The 16,194-nt window shown below is 35.4% G+C and overlaps 2 protein-coding genes across 2 annotated transcripts in view; both read left to right on the top strand.

Moving 5' to 3' along the window:
* LOC117115808 (heat shock protein 75 kDa, mitochondrial-like) overlaps window positions 1-6,817 on the top strand; it is an 18,057-nt gene extending 11,240 nt beyond the window's left edge. The window contains 8 exon segments of the mRNA XM_033259749.1: window positions 265-371; window positions 585-732; window positions 2,545-2,672; window positions 3,449-3,636; window positions 4,032-4,117; window positions 5,591-5,736; window positions 6,033-6,105; window positions 6,403-6,817. Coding sequence (XP_033115640.1) covers window positions 265-371; window positions 585-732; window positions 2,545-2,672; window positions 3,449-3,636; window positions 4,032-4,117; window positions 5,591-5,736; window positions 6,033-6,105; window positions 6,403-6,507 — 981 coding nt within the window. The 3' untranslated portion in view covers window positions 6,508-6,817.
* Window positions 6,818-7,268: 451 nt separating this feature from the next.
* On the top strand, window positions 7,269-12,129 carry LOC117115807 (V-type proton ATPase 16 kDa proteolipid subunit). Its single transcript, XM_033259748.1, has 3 exons — window positions 7,269-7,488; window positions 10,220-10,406; window positions 10,795-12,129. Exons 1-3 carry the CDS (start codon window positions 7,416-7,418, stop codon window positions 10,997-10,999), a joined length of 465 nt encoding a protein of 154 aa, XP_033115639.1. The 5' UTR covers window positions 7,269-7,415; the 3' UTR covers window positions 11,000-12,129.
* The last annotated feature ends 4,065 nt before the right edge of the window (window positions 12,130-16,194 follow it).

Below are 16,194 nucleotides of genomic sequence, written 5' to 3'. Positions count from 1 at the left end.
AGATGTGGATAAGAGACAGGAATGAATTGCTTGCCAGATCCAACACAGAAACAGATGAAAAGCAAGGTAATTAATTACACTTTAATTAGTCTTTCATTTTGTTAAGAGTAAACTTTCAACAAATATAGGTAAAAAAACTCATGATTATTACAAAATATTTGAAAACTAAGTCAATAGCATCTGTCTCTTATACACATCTAGATGTGTATAAGAGACAGAATTAATAGAATGTATAGGTGTGTAGTCAATGATTAACACACCCAGCAGCATATATCCATTAATTATGATTTGTTTTCTTTAGGTGTCGTTGACAGTGAGGATATACCACTGAATCTTAGCCGTGAAATTTTACAGGATAGCGCCCTCTTGAGGTAAGTGTAATAATTTTGTTCAGGTTTTTTAAAATTTCATTTGGCATGTGTGCCATGTTTTCAATAGCACCTCCAATACTACTTGCCAATACTATGTTGCTAGCAATTCTGGAAATTGTTGTACATAATGCTATTTGCTGTACTTTTCCAAAATAACAGTATTCTTTATCAATGTAGTTCAAGTTACATTACGATTATTTTTTTTTAAACCAGAAAATTGAATAGGGTACTGACTGCTCGGATTGTCAAATTCTTGGTCGACAACTCTGTTAAGCATCCATCAAGTTATGATTCTTTTTTTGATGATTATGGAACATTTTTACGAGAAGGAATTGTTTCTTCCGGCGATCAAATTGAAAAGGTATGCAAAAAAAAAAAAATGCCCAAAAGAAAATTTGTTGTGTTGCCCTTAAATGGAAAAAGCTCGTAGGCACCACAATAAAACAATGGCAAGCTTGCCAAAAAAAACTATTCAAAGTAATGACGGAATAAATACTAACCAAGTGTATATTGAAATAAATTTAACAAAAATATGTCAGTTTAAAGGAAGATTTTGTTGGCTTCGAAATGTAAAATAATAATGTGTATCCAATCCGCACGATCGCGCATGGGCAGTTCGAGCAAAACCATACTGTAGCTATGGAAATTGTCCAACCAAGCGCCCTCTATGTAATACAATCGAAGTAAACTTTGAGAAAAAAAAGAGAAAAATATTTTGTTTATGGTTGGCCTAAAACTGTAACGGAGCCGAAAATGTCTAGCCATGTACCGGTTTCAAAGCCATGGCTAGAATTATGCTTGCTTTTATTTATTGTCCAGTCTACCGTAAGGTATGAATATGATTTTTGATTCAAGCAACCACTAGTTGTACAGTAGTAGTAAAGAATAGGTTAGCTCAGGCCTAGGCCTAGATCTGATTGTGGCTTGACAACTCAGTGCGAAGAGATCCGATTTTGTGTGCATATATCGTCTTCGCACTCGGTTCTCAAAATTATGCCTTCTATTTTACCGATTTTACGCATACATATACTGTAATATGGCCCGATTTTGATAAAAATACATGTCTGTTTCATATTTTATGTTCTAAATGTTAATTTCGGAGGGTATTTCTTAAATTTGTACTTGAGCAAAATTTAAAAAAAAAAATTTTTTTAAATGCCAACCCGATATTTTGGAAAAAATTGCAGTCGGTCGCGATGGGCAACACAACTTTTTTTTTTGCCTAATCATGCCTTGCAATGTCATGTATCATAAATAATCAAAATTTTTAATCTCATCTATATTACAGTCAACATGATATCGGCTTCATCTTCACAATCACCGTCCTCATCGTCATTATCATCATCAATGATCATCACCACCATCCTCATTACAACCATCCTCATCATCACCATCATGATCCTCCTCGTGAATATCATCATCACCATCCTCATCCTTATCACCATCTCTGCTATCAACATCTCCACTATCATCACCATCAACATCTCCACTATCAACATCATCATCATCATCATCATCTTTATCATGATCATCCTCATCATGATCATCCTTATTCATCCTCACCACTACCATCATCACCATCCTCATCACTGCCATCATCACCATCCTCATCACTACCATCATCACCACCACCACTATCATGATCCTCCTCATCATGAACATCATCATCACCATCTTCATCTTCTTCATCTTCATCTTCATCTTCATCTTAATCATCCTCATCATCATCACCACTACCATCACTACCATCTTCATCACCATCATAATCCTTCTCATCATGAACTTCATCATCACCATCCTCATTAACATCATCATCAACATCTCCACTATCATCATCATCGTCAATGGTCATCATCATCATATTCATCGTAATAATCCTCATCATCATCACTATCATCGTTTACCATCCTCATCGCCATCATCATTATCCTTGATTATCATCTTCACTATCATCACCCTCCTCATCATCATCCTCATTCTTTTGATTTTTTTGGTGTGCAACATCTGTGCAACACAGTCTCATTTAACAGACAACTGATTATTAAGTAGATGGCATACTGTACTACTGTTTACTAGATCTGGATATTATATTGCAGTTGTTGGTGTTTTTTCTGTTGTTGTTTTCCTTGTTGTTTCTGTTGCTGATTTTCACACCTGTATTATGTTTTTTCAGGAAGAGATTGCGAAACTGCTTCGTTATGAATCTAGTAATTTGGATGCTGGGGTAAGATGCAGCCTCCAGGACTACTGCAGCCGCATGAAAGCAGGCCAGAGGAGCATTTACTTCCTCACTGCTCCAAAGTAATATCTCATTATCCTTCCATCATCATCTGGCACTGTGTTCATTTCATTTATTTATATGCTTATAAAAATAGAAAATAACAATTTCAGACAAGCATTAACATAACAATGGTCATGGACATCTAGAGAAAAAGATTAAAAATAACTCATAACTCTCTAAACATTAATTATAATGCACAGAATGGGTTTGTGGTTATATGTATTGTGGAATAAGTGTTTCTTTAAAAGACAGATGGGAAACGCCAATAGATCTCAAGCCGAGAGAGGATGAAGTATAATGAATGGTGCAAATTCTCTTTATTTATTTTCAATAACACTGACTTTGCATTAACTTTTTTGAACATCGCATAATATTCACTACATATTGTTAATATACAGATTATATTTTTTTATGGCAGTGAATATTATTTCATTTAGCATGATTTTTTAAATATAATTTTGAAAAGAGATGCCACCCAATCAGATTATATGTTTTTTTGAAAATTGGGAACACTGCTATTTCTGTGTGGAAGCTGAATATCACAATATTTATTTGTTTTTTTATTTCCTTTAAATTTTTAAATTCCCAGTTATCCATTGATGTTGCCAGGTTATCTAGCAATATTAATGATTTTTGTGCGGAGTAGGGAACAGTGAAAATCATGGATATCATACTGTGTCTTAGGTACATAGTTGGAAAAGTAGTACATCAGATATATTGGGTTTTGATTACCAGTATACATTAATTTGGTGGATTTTTATCCTTTCTTCTATTTAACGTAATGTTGTGATTTCAGTCGAGAGCTAGCAGAAAGCTCACCATACTACCAGGGAATGAAGGCACTTGGTATGGAAGTTCTGTTTTGCTTTGATGAGTATGATGAACTGGTTATGCTGCAGCTGAGAGAGTTTGACAAGAAAGTGTTAACCTCTGCTGAGAATGAATTGCTTGCCAGATCCAACACAGAAACAGATGAAAAGCAAGGTAATTAATTACTCTTTAATTAGTCTTTCATTTTGTTAAAAGTAAACTTTCAACAAATATAGGTAAAAAAACTCATGATTATTACAAAATATTTGAAAACTAAGTCAATAGCATGGACCTCAATTCAATGATGTTGACAAAAATTAATTGATAATAATCAATGATTTTTTTTGTAGAAAACACTCTGCCAGTTTATAGGGATATTTCCAACCTCACTATTAAAAGACTTTCCTAATATTTTGCTCTATGTGTATTTTGTTTTAATGTGTCAAAGTAAAAAATGGACTTTGTGGAATTTAATGTTGCAGTACATGTGAATATGTATTTTGTTTTTTATAAGTATGTGTAAAATCTGGGACATTAAATGAGGATTTATTGCAATTTTTTATCTCTAGAAGATGGAGGTTTGTCTGTGGAATCAACAGACTCACTGATCATGTATCTAAAAGAGGTTTTAGGCAGCAAGGTCTTAGATGTTAAGGTAAAGACTACACAATTTTTAATATTCAAAATTAGGAATAGAATTGAGCAATTGTTTTACCCTAAACAGGAAGCTCCTTCAATTTTGTATTTGATAATTTCAGTGAGTGTCAGATATTTCATATTTACATTTAATTTTTGTATGCCGTGACTAGACATATGGTACCATATATCTACTTCAATTTGCTAAAGGTACGGTAAATGGCATTACACCACCATCACCTAATGAAGAGCCGGAATTGCAGATTGCCCACACCACAGTGTGAGGTGAGCAGCGTGATGTGTGACTAGCGATGAATGATATAAAATAGCACATGATTGGCCAGGCAAGAGTACAGTATTTTCTTAATACTGTCATCGATAAATAGGTGCAAGGGTTCCACTCAGTATTATAAGAGTCATGTCATTTATCTATGTATCCATATCAAGGAAGGCATGAATCCTCAGGATGAGGCCCAGGCCAGCTGGCTTATGCCTTCGCTTATAAGGGAGTTGAAATAGGTCTCTACTCAGTCTTTGGTCTAATCTATTTACATGATGACAACACATGCACTAAAAAAACTGAATCTACTGGAAATAAGAGGATTCTTATACTGTTTATATGGGCCTGCATCAGAAGTATATTCAACAAATTTGACACTAATATTCAAGGGGCGGATCCAGAAATTTTCTGACGGGGGCGCCCAATAGGTATTCCACACCCACCTCAGCCCCACCAGAGTTGGGGCTGAGCTGAGCAAAGTTTAAGAATAGGTGTCTGAATATGTTGGTCGGGTTGTAAAGCGTGGTAATTTTGAATATATATATTAACCTAGGCTTCTTGGACTAAAACTTGGGATGAGATTTTGGGGGTTGAGAACTTGACTATGGAGAAATTCGTTTTTTGACTGATATGCCACCAGATCGATCTGTCACTACAGCAGGGCTGCCGCCAAACGAAGAATTCAAGCAAGGCCTAGGCCTTGCTTAGGTTCTTCGCCAAGCGAAGAATTCAAGCAAGGCCTAACGAAAGAATTCAAGCAAAGCCTAGGCCTTGCTTAGGTTCTTCATCAAGCGAAGAATTTAAGCAAGGCCTAGTGGCATATGCCAAGAGTTTGGTACAGGATTCAGTACTTGTTTGAAAATGGCTATATATAGATAAATGACATGACTCATACTGAGTGGAACCATACGCCTATTTATCGATGACAGTACTAAGTAGGCCAACAGTATTGTCCTTTTAAATGTTCTAATTACCCAGTACTGTATATCGTTCGCATTTCACCACTCATCGTGAGTGATCTGCAATGCCAGTCTTGAAACATGACGTCACGCACATCATGGCTTTTCATTGGGTGATGGTGACGTGATGCCATTTAGCAAATTGAAGTAGAAATACAGTACCATATCTCTAGCCACGGTGTTTTTTTTTATCAGCTATCACAATTAATTTTTATAAACAGTTATAAGCATGTGTTTGCTTACACATTTACAGGCAACTGGAGACATAGGAAACCACCCAGCCATGATAACTGTGCAAGAGATGGGAGCTGCTCGTCATTTCTTGAAGACCGCCCTCAAATCACGTTCTGAGGAAGAGCAATTGCAGATCCTTAGACCAACACTTCAGCTAAATATACAGTAAGACAACTTCAGCAGATAAGAAATATAGTTAAACTTGCCTAAGTTGACTGTGCTTAAGTCAAATCATTTTTAAGTTGATCTTATTTTAAATGCCAAATTGTTGTGTTTTCCATTAATTAACAATCTTGTAAGTCAAATTTTATCTAAGTTGACAATATATTACAGTGGCATTTTGGATTCGACTTAGGCAAGTTCAACTGTATAGTGTAGAAGGAATAATAGGCCACACAGTTGATGACTTACATAAGACTATTATATGATCTGGTTTTTTTATTATTCCTTGTTTATTTCAGACATAATTTAATGCATCTTCTGTCGGATCTGAAATCATGTAATCCACCAGTTGCCCGAATGTTAGCAGAACAGGTAAAAAGCCATTTGTTAATAATTTTAGATGTAGTTGATTGGCCAAATTGAAAAAGAGACTGTCTATTATATTCATCTGGCTTTCTCTATTGCAGCACCTACTCACTGGAATGTTATTAAAACAACATCAACTGTGAACATACAGTGTACCTATTTATGTTTCAGAGCATTTTTTGTTTAGCTTTTGGCAAAGTACATTTGAACATAAATGTATTATGGATACCGCCTCTTTAAAGTGTTCATTTGTACACATTCAATAGATGATTTTTTTTCCAAGAAATATGTCTTTCTTCGCAGATATTTGACAATGCTATGATAGCAGCAGGTTTGGTCACAGACCCAAGAAACATGCTAGGACGACTGAATACATTATTGGAGCGTGTGTTAACACAAGAAAAGTGATGAGATGTCTGTATACTTTACTGCAGCATAATATGTTAATCCAAGAAAAGTGATAAAAGGCATCTGAATACCTTACTACAGCATAATAGGTTAATCCAAGAAAAAGGTTAGGATGATGAACTACATTACTGCAGCCTGTTTTAACACAAGAAAAGTGATAAGATGTCTGTATACCTTACTACATATATGTTTGATACATTTCCTTAGTATGTTTATAACTATCATTGCATATGCTGTAAAATATTGTTATAGATTTAATACCTTTAAATTATAGATTTGGTCCACCTTATGAATTATTAACTTCATCTTATGAAATTTCATTCTATAAAGTGGCATTAATTTAATTATAATAAAATATTGATAATTTAGTTTGTATATCGTCAGTTTTTTTCATTCCTGAAGAAGACTCAATAAAAGTTAAACGTTGAATAAGATAAGATAAACTTTATGACCAAATTATTATTATTATTACAATTATTATTAGAATTAGAATTTATTATTAGAATTATTATTAGAATTATAATTATGGCCTCCCTCTCATTATTTAGAGTAATGTTCGTTTTATGTTTATTATAATGATAAATAAGATTATGAATGTATTTATATTTAATAATGTTTTGAATTTAAAATGTATTACTAAAGGTACTACAATCAAACCCTACAATTTAGTACTTTAACTTTTTTTTATAGAGGGCGTTTTTTAATTGCATAATGAATATGCTAATGATTCACATGACAGATCATATGATACTATAATGCCATATATCACTATCCGGTGCATTGCAGTCAGCCTTTCTGCTTGAACGTCTTTTATTTGGTCGCCATTTTATGTGAATCGGCAGTGGTCTATCCAGATTTATCAAATATATAACTTTTATAGGTTCATTATTTAAGCTTTTAATTTCAAAATGACTGATACTGCACCAGCATATACACCATTCTTCGGAATCATGGGAGCCACATCCGCCATGGTATTTAGTGGTAAGTATCTCTGTACCGAGTATTTTATAAGTAACCCTTCCTTTTACTCCCAAACAAACAAAATGGGCAAATGACGCCTGTTGGATTCCGATCTGCATAGCCAGGCTAGGCCTAGTATATCTTGATAACTACAGTACAGGTGGCCTAACTAGACCTGTGGTACAGTAAGAGTAAGGTTGATCTCATTTTAGGCCCTCTGGGTAGCCTAGGCCTAGGCTTTAAAATTTTTTTTTGTATGGAGGTGAGCTGAGAGACAACTCAAGCATGCCTCCTCACCCTAACACCACCCTCCCCCAGGCAAAATAAAAAATGTGTGAAAAACCATTTATGAGACTCGGTGATTCAGCCTACTCACTGCAACTTCCTAGCGGCCATTCTATCCTTGATAAAGTTGGCGTATTGTAAATGGCAGAAGAGGTTGTCATAGTCAAGACTCAAACATTAGGCCACGAGAATGAAAGTTGTAGGTTTGCGTCCGAAAAATTTTGAAAACACATGGGGCATTTTTTCATTTTTCATTATTCATTATTTTTTTTATAAATAAAATTTAAGACTTCTTTAAACATACGAGATTTCTTATTGGTCAGAAAGATCAATTTGACCCGTAAATGACCTCAGCAGACGATCATGGTGCGATGTGGCCAGGCCTGCCTTCGCTCGGTGTTTAAAACGAAGTATATTTTTTTTTCAAAATAATGAACTTTTCAAAATGAAAATTTTCGTGCGGTAGCTTTTTAGGCATGCGGGCGGTGGACGCAAACCTACAACTTTCATTCCCGTGGCCTTACAGAACTAGTGAAATATTATTTTGACTTGGAATTTTTCAACTATTTCAAGCGGTTGGCGCATCGGTTGTGGCTTGGACTGCCAACCTTGAGGTCGGGGGTTCGAAACTCTCTCTGTGCCTAAAGCGCTATATAATGACATATTATTATTATTTATTACAAAATAAAACAAATATTTCAAAGACTCGTGAGCACCAGGAATTTGAACTAAAGTATAGCTCAGTGGATAGTCATAACATCCACTTGTCAATTGTTTTTAGTACAATTTTTATAAAAAAAATCATGTTCTTAAAATATTTAACATTAAACTGTCATTTTGAAAATGTTGGACTAAGGTGCACAAAACGAACAATAAACCAAAGCTTACAAAATTAATTAATTTTGGGAACTGAGTCTGGTGAACCAACGGACACCACCTCATCGGTAGAATTAATGTTGAAATAATATAATTTCAGCTGGGGTTGTACGTTTATACGATGCCCCGCATTCACATGCATGCAAGTAAACTACATCCCCGGCTAAGTCACCACTGGGTCTGTGTTCGGAAAGCAGGGGCCACAATTGACAAGTGCATAATGCATACGCAATGGAGTGGAGTTGTATCTAAAGCGGGCACTAACTGCGCGCAGTACGCGACAGCGCGTGCAATTGATCTTTTTTATTGACGATCCGTTCAGACGACCACAGACAATCAGCAGGCGGCGTCGCTGTATCGCGTCATCTAGCGCTCGCATGGAGCGTAGTTGGATTGGTCGTGTGACGGTTGGACGATGCAGCGAGTGGCCGGCTTCAGTGGTTAAGGTGTTTGCTTTCTGTGACAGCAGGACTCTTTCACATTAGTAAAAAAAGTCTCCATTCCCTGAGACTGGGTGTGTAAAGCAACATCCATCCTGTTATCAGCAAGGAGGTTACTTACTGTTGGATGCGAATTCTAAGTAAAATTAATAAATTGGCCTACTAATTAAATACAAAGCAATAAACCAAAGCTTACAACTTCGTCCTCTGCATAAGCACAGCCACTGCGTTAAAAAATTGCTGTAGACCTTTTAAAATGGAATGATGGTACGCGTATGTGTACCATCATCATTTGTTTATTTCAAATTCTATTAAAGCTCAACAGCTATTTCTCACAATCAGATCTTTATGTTTATACTTTCATTTCTTTACTGCTATAATTTAGGCTAGACAACTGTAGGCATAGTTATGGTACATAATACACTATATGGCATGATATACTCTATATTACTTGACAAAATGTTCAGTTTACAAAACACCCCTTGGTCCCACAGGGTATGTTAAGTGCATATTTCACTGTACCAGCAAATATGAAGTAATCACATAAACAAAACTCATTTCCTGGTTTAATATTATAATGGTTTGAAGAGAATTCCCAACTGTCAGTAATTTCTTTAAAATATTTGCAGGTGAAGCTGTGTTGAACAGGGCAATACGCAGTTACAGTATGTTCTATAGCCCTACTGAGTAGGACTACAGTAGAACATACTGTTTCTGTGATTGCACCATCCCATACAGAGAATTCAATCAGCTTCAAAATCTCATTCACATAAAATTCAAAATTTATAAAGAAATTATAAAGAAAAAGCATATACACCTGTACTTGAAAAGAAAACGTTTAAACCATTAAAAATACTTGAAGCAAGAAATATCAATCGTTTGCAGCCAAGACATAATTATTTCATTTTTTAGCTGTGCATGATTGTTCTGCCAGCTATTGTAAAGTATAAATAGATAATCTCCCTTTTTATATGAAAGTATGCTATTTTTATACCATCCTGTATATTACGAGCACTAACTTCCTCAACAGTTTAACAAAAAATATTTTACTACTTAGCCTTTGATAGGACAAATTGTGGACATTTTTGAATAATGGTACCAAACAATTTTTTTCATGCCAATAAAATTGAGAATTTATTTTTCACACATAGCTCTTGGTGCTGCATATGGAACGGCGAAGAGTGGAACCGGAATTGCAGCTATGAGTGTTATGAGGCCTGAACTTATCATGAAATCAGTTATTCCAGTTATTATGGCTGGTATCATAGCAATATACGGTGTTGTTGTTGCTGTTGTTGTTGCAAACTCAATTAGTGAGGACAATTACACTTTGTACCAGTAAGCACATTCTATTTATATTGACATTGATAATATATTTGTGATGTGACCTAATAGCGTGTTGTATATGATGATAGCTTATCTATAATGCTGGTTACCTTTATATACTGAATCTCTTGAAGTAACTGTTTTCAGTAGTTACGGTTAAATGCTTATTGCAAACTACTGAAAAATTTAACGTTTGATTTTTAAAGTTTGATTTTTAAAGTTTTATTTAGATTTTATCACTGATTGTGTGTGTAAGAGTATACATATTTTTAACATGGTTATCTAAAATAAAAATCTAGCTATAATAATTGTACATTTACAATTGTACAATAGGATTAAAATATATTGAAAACAAAGCTAACATAATTTAATTTGTTTTTGTTTGTGTTTTGTATTATAGGAGTTTTTTGCATCTTGGAGCAGGCCTCAGTGTTGGACTAAGTGGATTAGCTGCTGGTTTTGCAATAGGTATAGTTGGAGATGCTGGTGTTAGGGGCACTGCACAACAACCAAGACTTTACGTTGGAATGATTCTTGTTCTTATTTTTGCTGAGGTTCTGGGATTATATGGGTTGATTGTGGCCCTTATCCTATCCACTAAGTAACTCTCCACATATTTTACAATGAAACTCAATAAATTCCTTTGTATTTACCAGTAATCCACAATCCATATTCCCTGTAGAACTGCAAATAGAGTATAAGTGTTATTCAATATATTCAGAAACCAATCTGTGATATTTACTGGTACTCAGTAGTTACTGGCGCCAGGTACACTAGTTGCCAATACCTGGTAGTTACTGACATCCGGTACACTAGTTACCAATACCTGGTAGTTACTGACATCTGATACACTAGTTACCAATACCTGGTAGTTACCAGTTACACTAATTACCAATACCTGGTAGTTACCAGGTAATAATTATCAGTATCTGGTAGTCAACACCAGGTACACTAGTTACTAATGCCTGGTAGTTACTGACACCAAGTGGAATAGTTACCAATACACTTGGTAGTTACCAGGTACAATAGTTACCAATACCTGGTACTGTAGTTTACATTAACACAGGTACGGTAAATACAATGCTTGGTAGTTATATATAAAAGGCGTTACAGTCACAGATATTTGAAGGAGGGGAAATTGTGAGCATAACACAACATGCATAATTATAAAATTGGTTTCAACTTTGCAATAACTTTAATTGTGCTTTCTTCTTTAGAGTTTTAATGAGGACAGCTTAAAAATAACAACACAATCTACTTGTTATTATTTACCAGTGGGTTTATGGAAAATGCTATGTTTTATAAAAACAGTGAGATCACATAAGGAAAAAATATTTGTATATTTAGCAAATCGTTACAAAGTTGCTAAACAAACAAAAAAACCTTGCTGTGAATTTAACTAGACATAGACATTCCAGTATGCAACTAAGACTATTTGCAAATGGCAAGTATTTGCAAATGTACGGAAATCAGCAGTGAAGTATTTGTTGAAGGTACAGTAAAAGTTAAACTTTGTGATAACATGATTTGTTAAATATCGTCCAACAAATTAGGTAATTGTATCATAGGTTGTAATGGGGAATGAGGTTGTGGGTTAATATGGCATGCTTAATAGGTAATAAGGTTGTAATCAAAATATAAATGTATGAAGAGATGTGTACGTTGCATGTACCTATTGTTTATTTATATGTTAAGTGAATTTATTAAAATTAGGATACTCTATTGTGTATACAAATCCATTTGCATTACACGTTAATTAAATGTTTTTGTAAAGCCAGGGGCCTGTCTCTTATACACATCTAGATGTGTATAAGAGACAGGTATTAATGTAATCTTTTCACTGTCAACGTCTGTACTCTGTCAGCATCCGTTGTTGTCAATGACGACAAAATGTTCTCTTGAGGATGGTTAATATAAATACTAATAATGATAATTAATGAAAGCATAGCAATAATAACGGAAGTGATGGTAGCATACCATGAACTTTTTTTTTTTTTTTTGTTTCTTTTTTTCAAAGAATTATGTTTTTATTTTAACTTGTGTCCTTCAGCAAGGCAATTCACCTACATTTCTCCATCCAGCCCAAGAATATGGTTGGATGTGGCATTGTCATTGTTGTTTTAATTTATTTAGGCACACTCACGCATGCACCAATAATTGACAATAGCGAATATATCACTGTCCTACGAGTATCGTCGTGAGAAAAATCCTCCAACACTGACAGGAATTGAACACAGGACAGTGGCAGTGGCGTATCTAGAAGTCTTGAAAGGAGGATGCTGATGGGACTGTAAAGGGGGGGGGGAGGCTCGATAATCGGTTAATAAGGGCGCCAACTCCCAAAATAGTGATTTTAGGTGATTTTCAACTACTTGACAATGATTTTTTCGGGTGGGGGCGCGAGCAGTGGTGTGCCAGCTGGGGAGGCAGGGAGGGTATTACCTCCCTCCCCCATCGGACAGGCTTGGACCCCCTGATGTCTGATGAACGACTACTGTAGGTCGTTGGACCAAAAGGTAAAAAAAAAATAATTTACCTATCCAAATAACGCTATTCTGATTGCCAATCCCTAATATTGTGGTCGAAAAGCAGCACATTTAGGACCAAATTATAGCCATAAGACTTCATGAATCCCAACAGGGATTTTTTTCTTTTTTTTCTTTTTCTTTATTTCGGGCCGCCTACAAGGCTTGTCATCGGTTCCCTTCTAGGAATAGGCATAGACAAATATGTAAAAAGAGTATAAAGTTGGAATTATACTGTCTGTCCAGGGATCGGAGCCCTCATCTGTCCAAGAGAAATATCCTCTTTTTGATATTGACCTATTAAGAAGAATGTATTTCCACTCTGCAGCTCAAATCATGCCAATAACCACGGTCCCAGGATTGATTGGATTATTGACTTGCTAAAACTTGAAAAAGAAAATCTTATGATATTATTATTAGAAAGGGCGCTTATTCAGACGAGGCGCTTAAGGAAATTTTCACGTTAGGAGGGGGGCGGGTATTCGAGAGGGGCGCTTATTCGCGCGAGTACGGTAACTTCAAATTCAATTCAATTCAATTCAATTCAATTCAAATTCAAATTCAAATTCAAATTCAAATTCAAATTTTATTTTCGGATGAAACACACACACAAAGAGAGGTGGAAACCTATCAAGTGACTCTCTCTTCTCGGCAAGGTTCTCGGCACCCTATGCCAACATTGTCAAAATGACAGATTAATGATACATAAGAACATGAAATTTTATAAAATTCTTAAATTTTAAATTGCTATAACTTTCCATTTTCTTGGTCAATTTTCACAAATCAAATTGCAATTTATAGAAGTACCTAACAAGCTCGCGGTAAAAAAAAAATCAGATGTAACAGACATTGCGAAGAAGCCAAAATTAATAAAATAAAAACGAATAAAACGAATGGCACGCATGCCTAATAATTGACGGCTGTACTCGCAACTAGTATCGGATTGTCGATGCCGCCACAGTATAAAGATCAAGGGACTGACAGTACGCACGCGGTATGTTCGAGAGCGGAGATGTGCGTCCTTCTGTTGAATTGCCTTGGCTTATGTGTATTTTAGTTTCTAAACACACTTGTTGACGCTTTTTGTGACACAGGTGCCGCCAGAGAGCAGAGTGAATTTCTATATAAACATGATCATTTTTTATGAGCGGCGAGACACGCGAGAAGAATTTCGAATAACTAAATTTAATTTCAACTCAGAGGTACTACTGTATTACTAATCGAACAAAATGAAGGAAATCCCTATACCTAGCATATCTTCTGATTTTGTTCTGAATGGTCTTAAGGTAGGAAAGGTAAGTTACTCACGTAGCTATGGCATAACATAGGCTAGGCCTCTACTATTAAGTATTATGATGTGCTAGGCCCTAGGCCAATACAGCCCCATCTATGCCAAATTTTTGCATAGAGTAGAGGATATATTCTCCATACAGTCTAATTTTGGATGCGACTAAACCATGGGGTGGGTTTGGTGGTGGTGGGGGAGTGTGTGGAGGGAAGTGTACTACTTTTTTTTTTAAGAAGATGACATAAAAGTGACAAAATCATAATTTTATTGTGCACTCTTTCTGGAGAAAGGAGGAGGTGGGGAATGAGGAGAAGAGTGTTTCAGAAAAAAGTCTTTCAATTACTGGTAGCTTTTAATAAGATACTGTAGTATAATACATACTCCAAGTATTTGAATTCATACACAGGATTCACTATTTCAACATTAATTATGTCAATGCATCATCATCATTAAAGTAGCTTCAAACTTGTATAGATAGCACATTTTCGTTTTTGTAAAGCCAGGGGCGAATCCACACTGCCACGCCCACCTCCACCCCACCATGTAGCATAAAAAAGAAATTTTTGTTTGTTTTGTTTCTTGATAAGTAGGATTGTACCTTTTTTTATACATTGTTTTTCTTTAGTGGTTACTTGCATTGCAAACATTGCCAGAAGTAACAATAATTACAAATTTTTTTTTTAGATAATACAGGTATTGGTAAAATACAAATTAAAATTGTAAGATAGTTACAATGTACAGAGACTTGAGGGTAATAAATGTATTGGTAGAGTACAGATATGACTTGGAAATTACAATGCTCATGACTGCCAATACAATACAAAGGGTCATTCCGGCTCAAATCAGCCAGAAATTTAAAAGTTCCCATGTGACATGGGCCACTTGGATTTTCCTTTTAAAAATTGTAAAAATACCTTGATATGTGGAAAGAAAGAATAAAAAATTTCAGCTCCAATTTCCAAGCGGTCTTTAAGTTATGAACTTTTGAAATTTAGGTACCACACCCCCTTTTTCGTGCCGGTAATGGCTCCTTTAAATTTGTACAGTTTTTACTAAGCTATCTCCTGGAATAACAAAGATAAAAGCAAATTGCTAAATAGACTGAAATTCGCCCCTGTTTCAAGAAATACCATTGAAATTTGGGTAGCGTATATGCCACCCAAAATCACCGAAACAATAGATTTTCCCTTTTCGGAGGGCCGTATCTTATCATTCTTTAAGTAAGGAAGACCAAATTAAACCTGTGATGAATATTCTCATACTACTACATATAAAAGAACATGCAATATAATGGAATTTGTTGTGTTGTATTGTAGTTGTAAGATGGCTAAATACAGTGTGGCTAAATTGTGTATTGTAGGATTAACACTGATAATGTATATTTGTCACTTTATCACTAAGTTGGAACTTAATATCATCATTATCTTTTATGGCAGCGTCTTGATGGAAGAAAAGCTCTTGATTACAGGGAAGTGAATGTGGTGTTTGTCAGTGATAGTGGAGGATGTGTGGCTTCTATTGGAGATACAAGGTGAGTACTGTAAAAGTACATATTCTACCAAAACTACCTTGTCCTATTCTTGGGGTTTTATCACCCAGGCCCATACCTGTCAACCTTGATAAATTTCAAAGAGTAAGATCGGGTGACACATAATGAGTGCCGAAGGCATGAACAGTGGCTTGGGGCCAAGGGACCACTAAAGTTCCCCGGTCGGGGTCCAGCTGCCGAGTGCCCCTGGACGCTTTGGCTTAAATGGCATATCTAATTGATATTTAAAGTGAGTTTATAATGATCTCAGATACAGTAGTTATTGAAGCATGGAGGTAGAATGTTATGATTATGGATGTTAGTTATAGTAGAATTCATAACAAATTGAAGAAGAAACAAAGTTTACTCAAATTTTAGGATAAGCGAAAGTTTTGCCGGTGTTTGCACAAGACCTGTCTCTTATACACATCTAGATGTGTATAAGAGACAGATGTTCGA

Source organism: Anneissia japonica, unplaced genomic scaffold (genome assembly GCF_011630105.1).
Source record: "Anneissia japonica isolate Jap-2015-1 unplaced genomic scaffold, ASM1163010v1 scaffold287611_len363355_cov233, whole genome shotgun sequence".
Taxonomy (NCBI): Eukaryota; Metazoa; Echinodermata; class Crinoidea; order Comatulida; family Comatulidae; genus Anneissia; species Anneissia japonica.
This window is presented reverse-complemented; position numbering and strand designations above follow the sequence as displayed.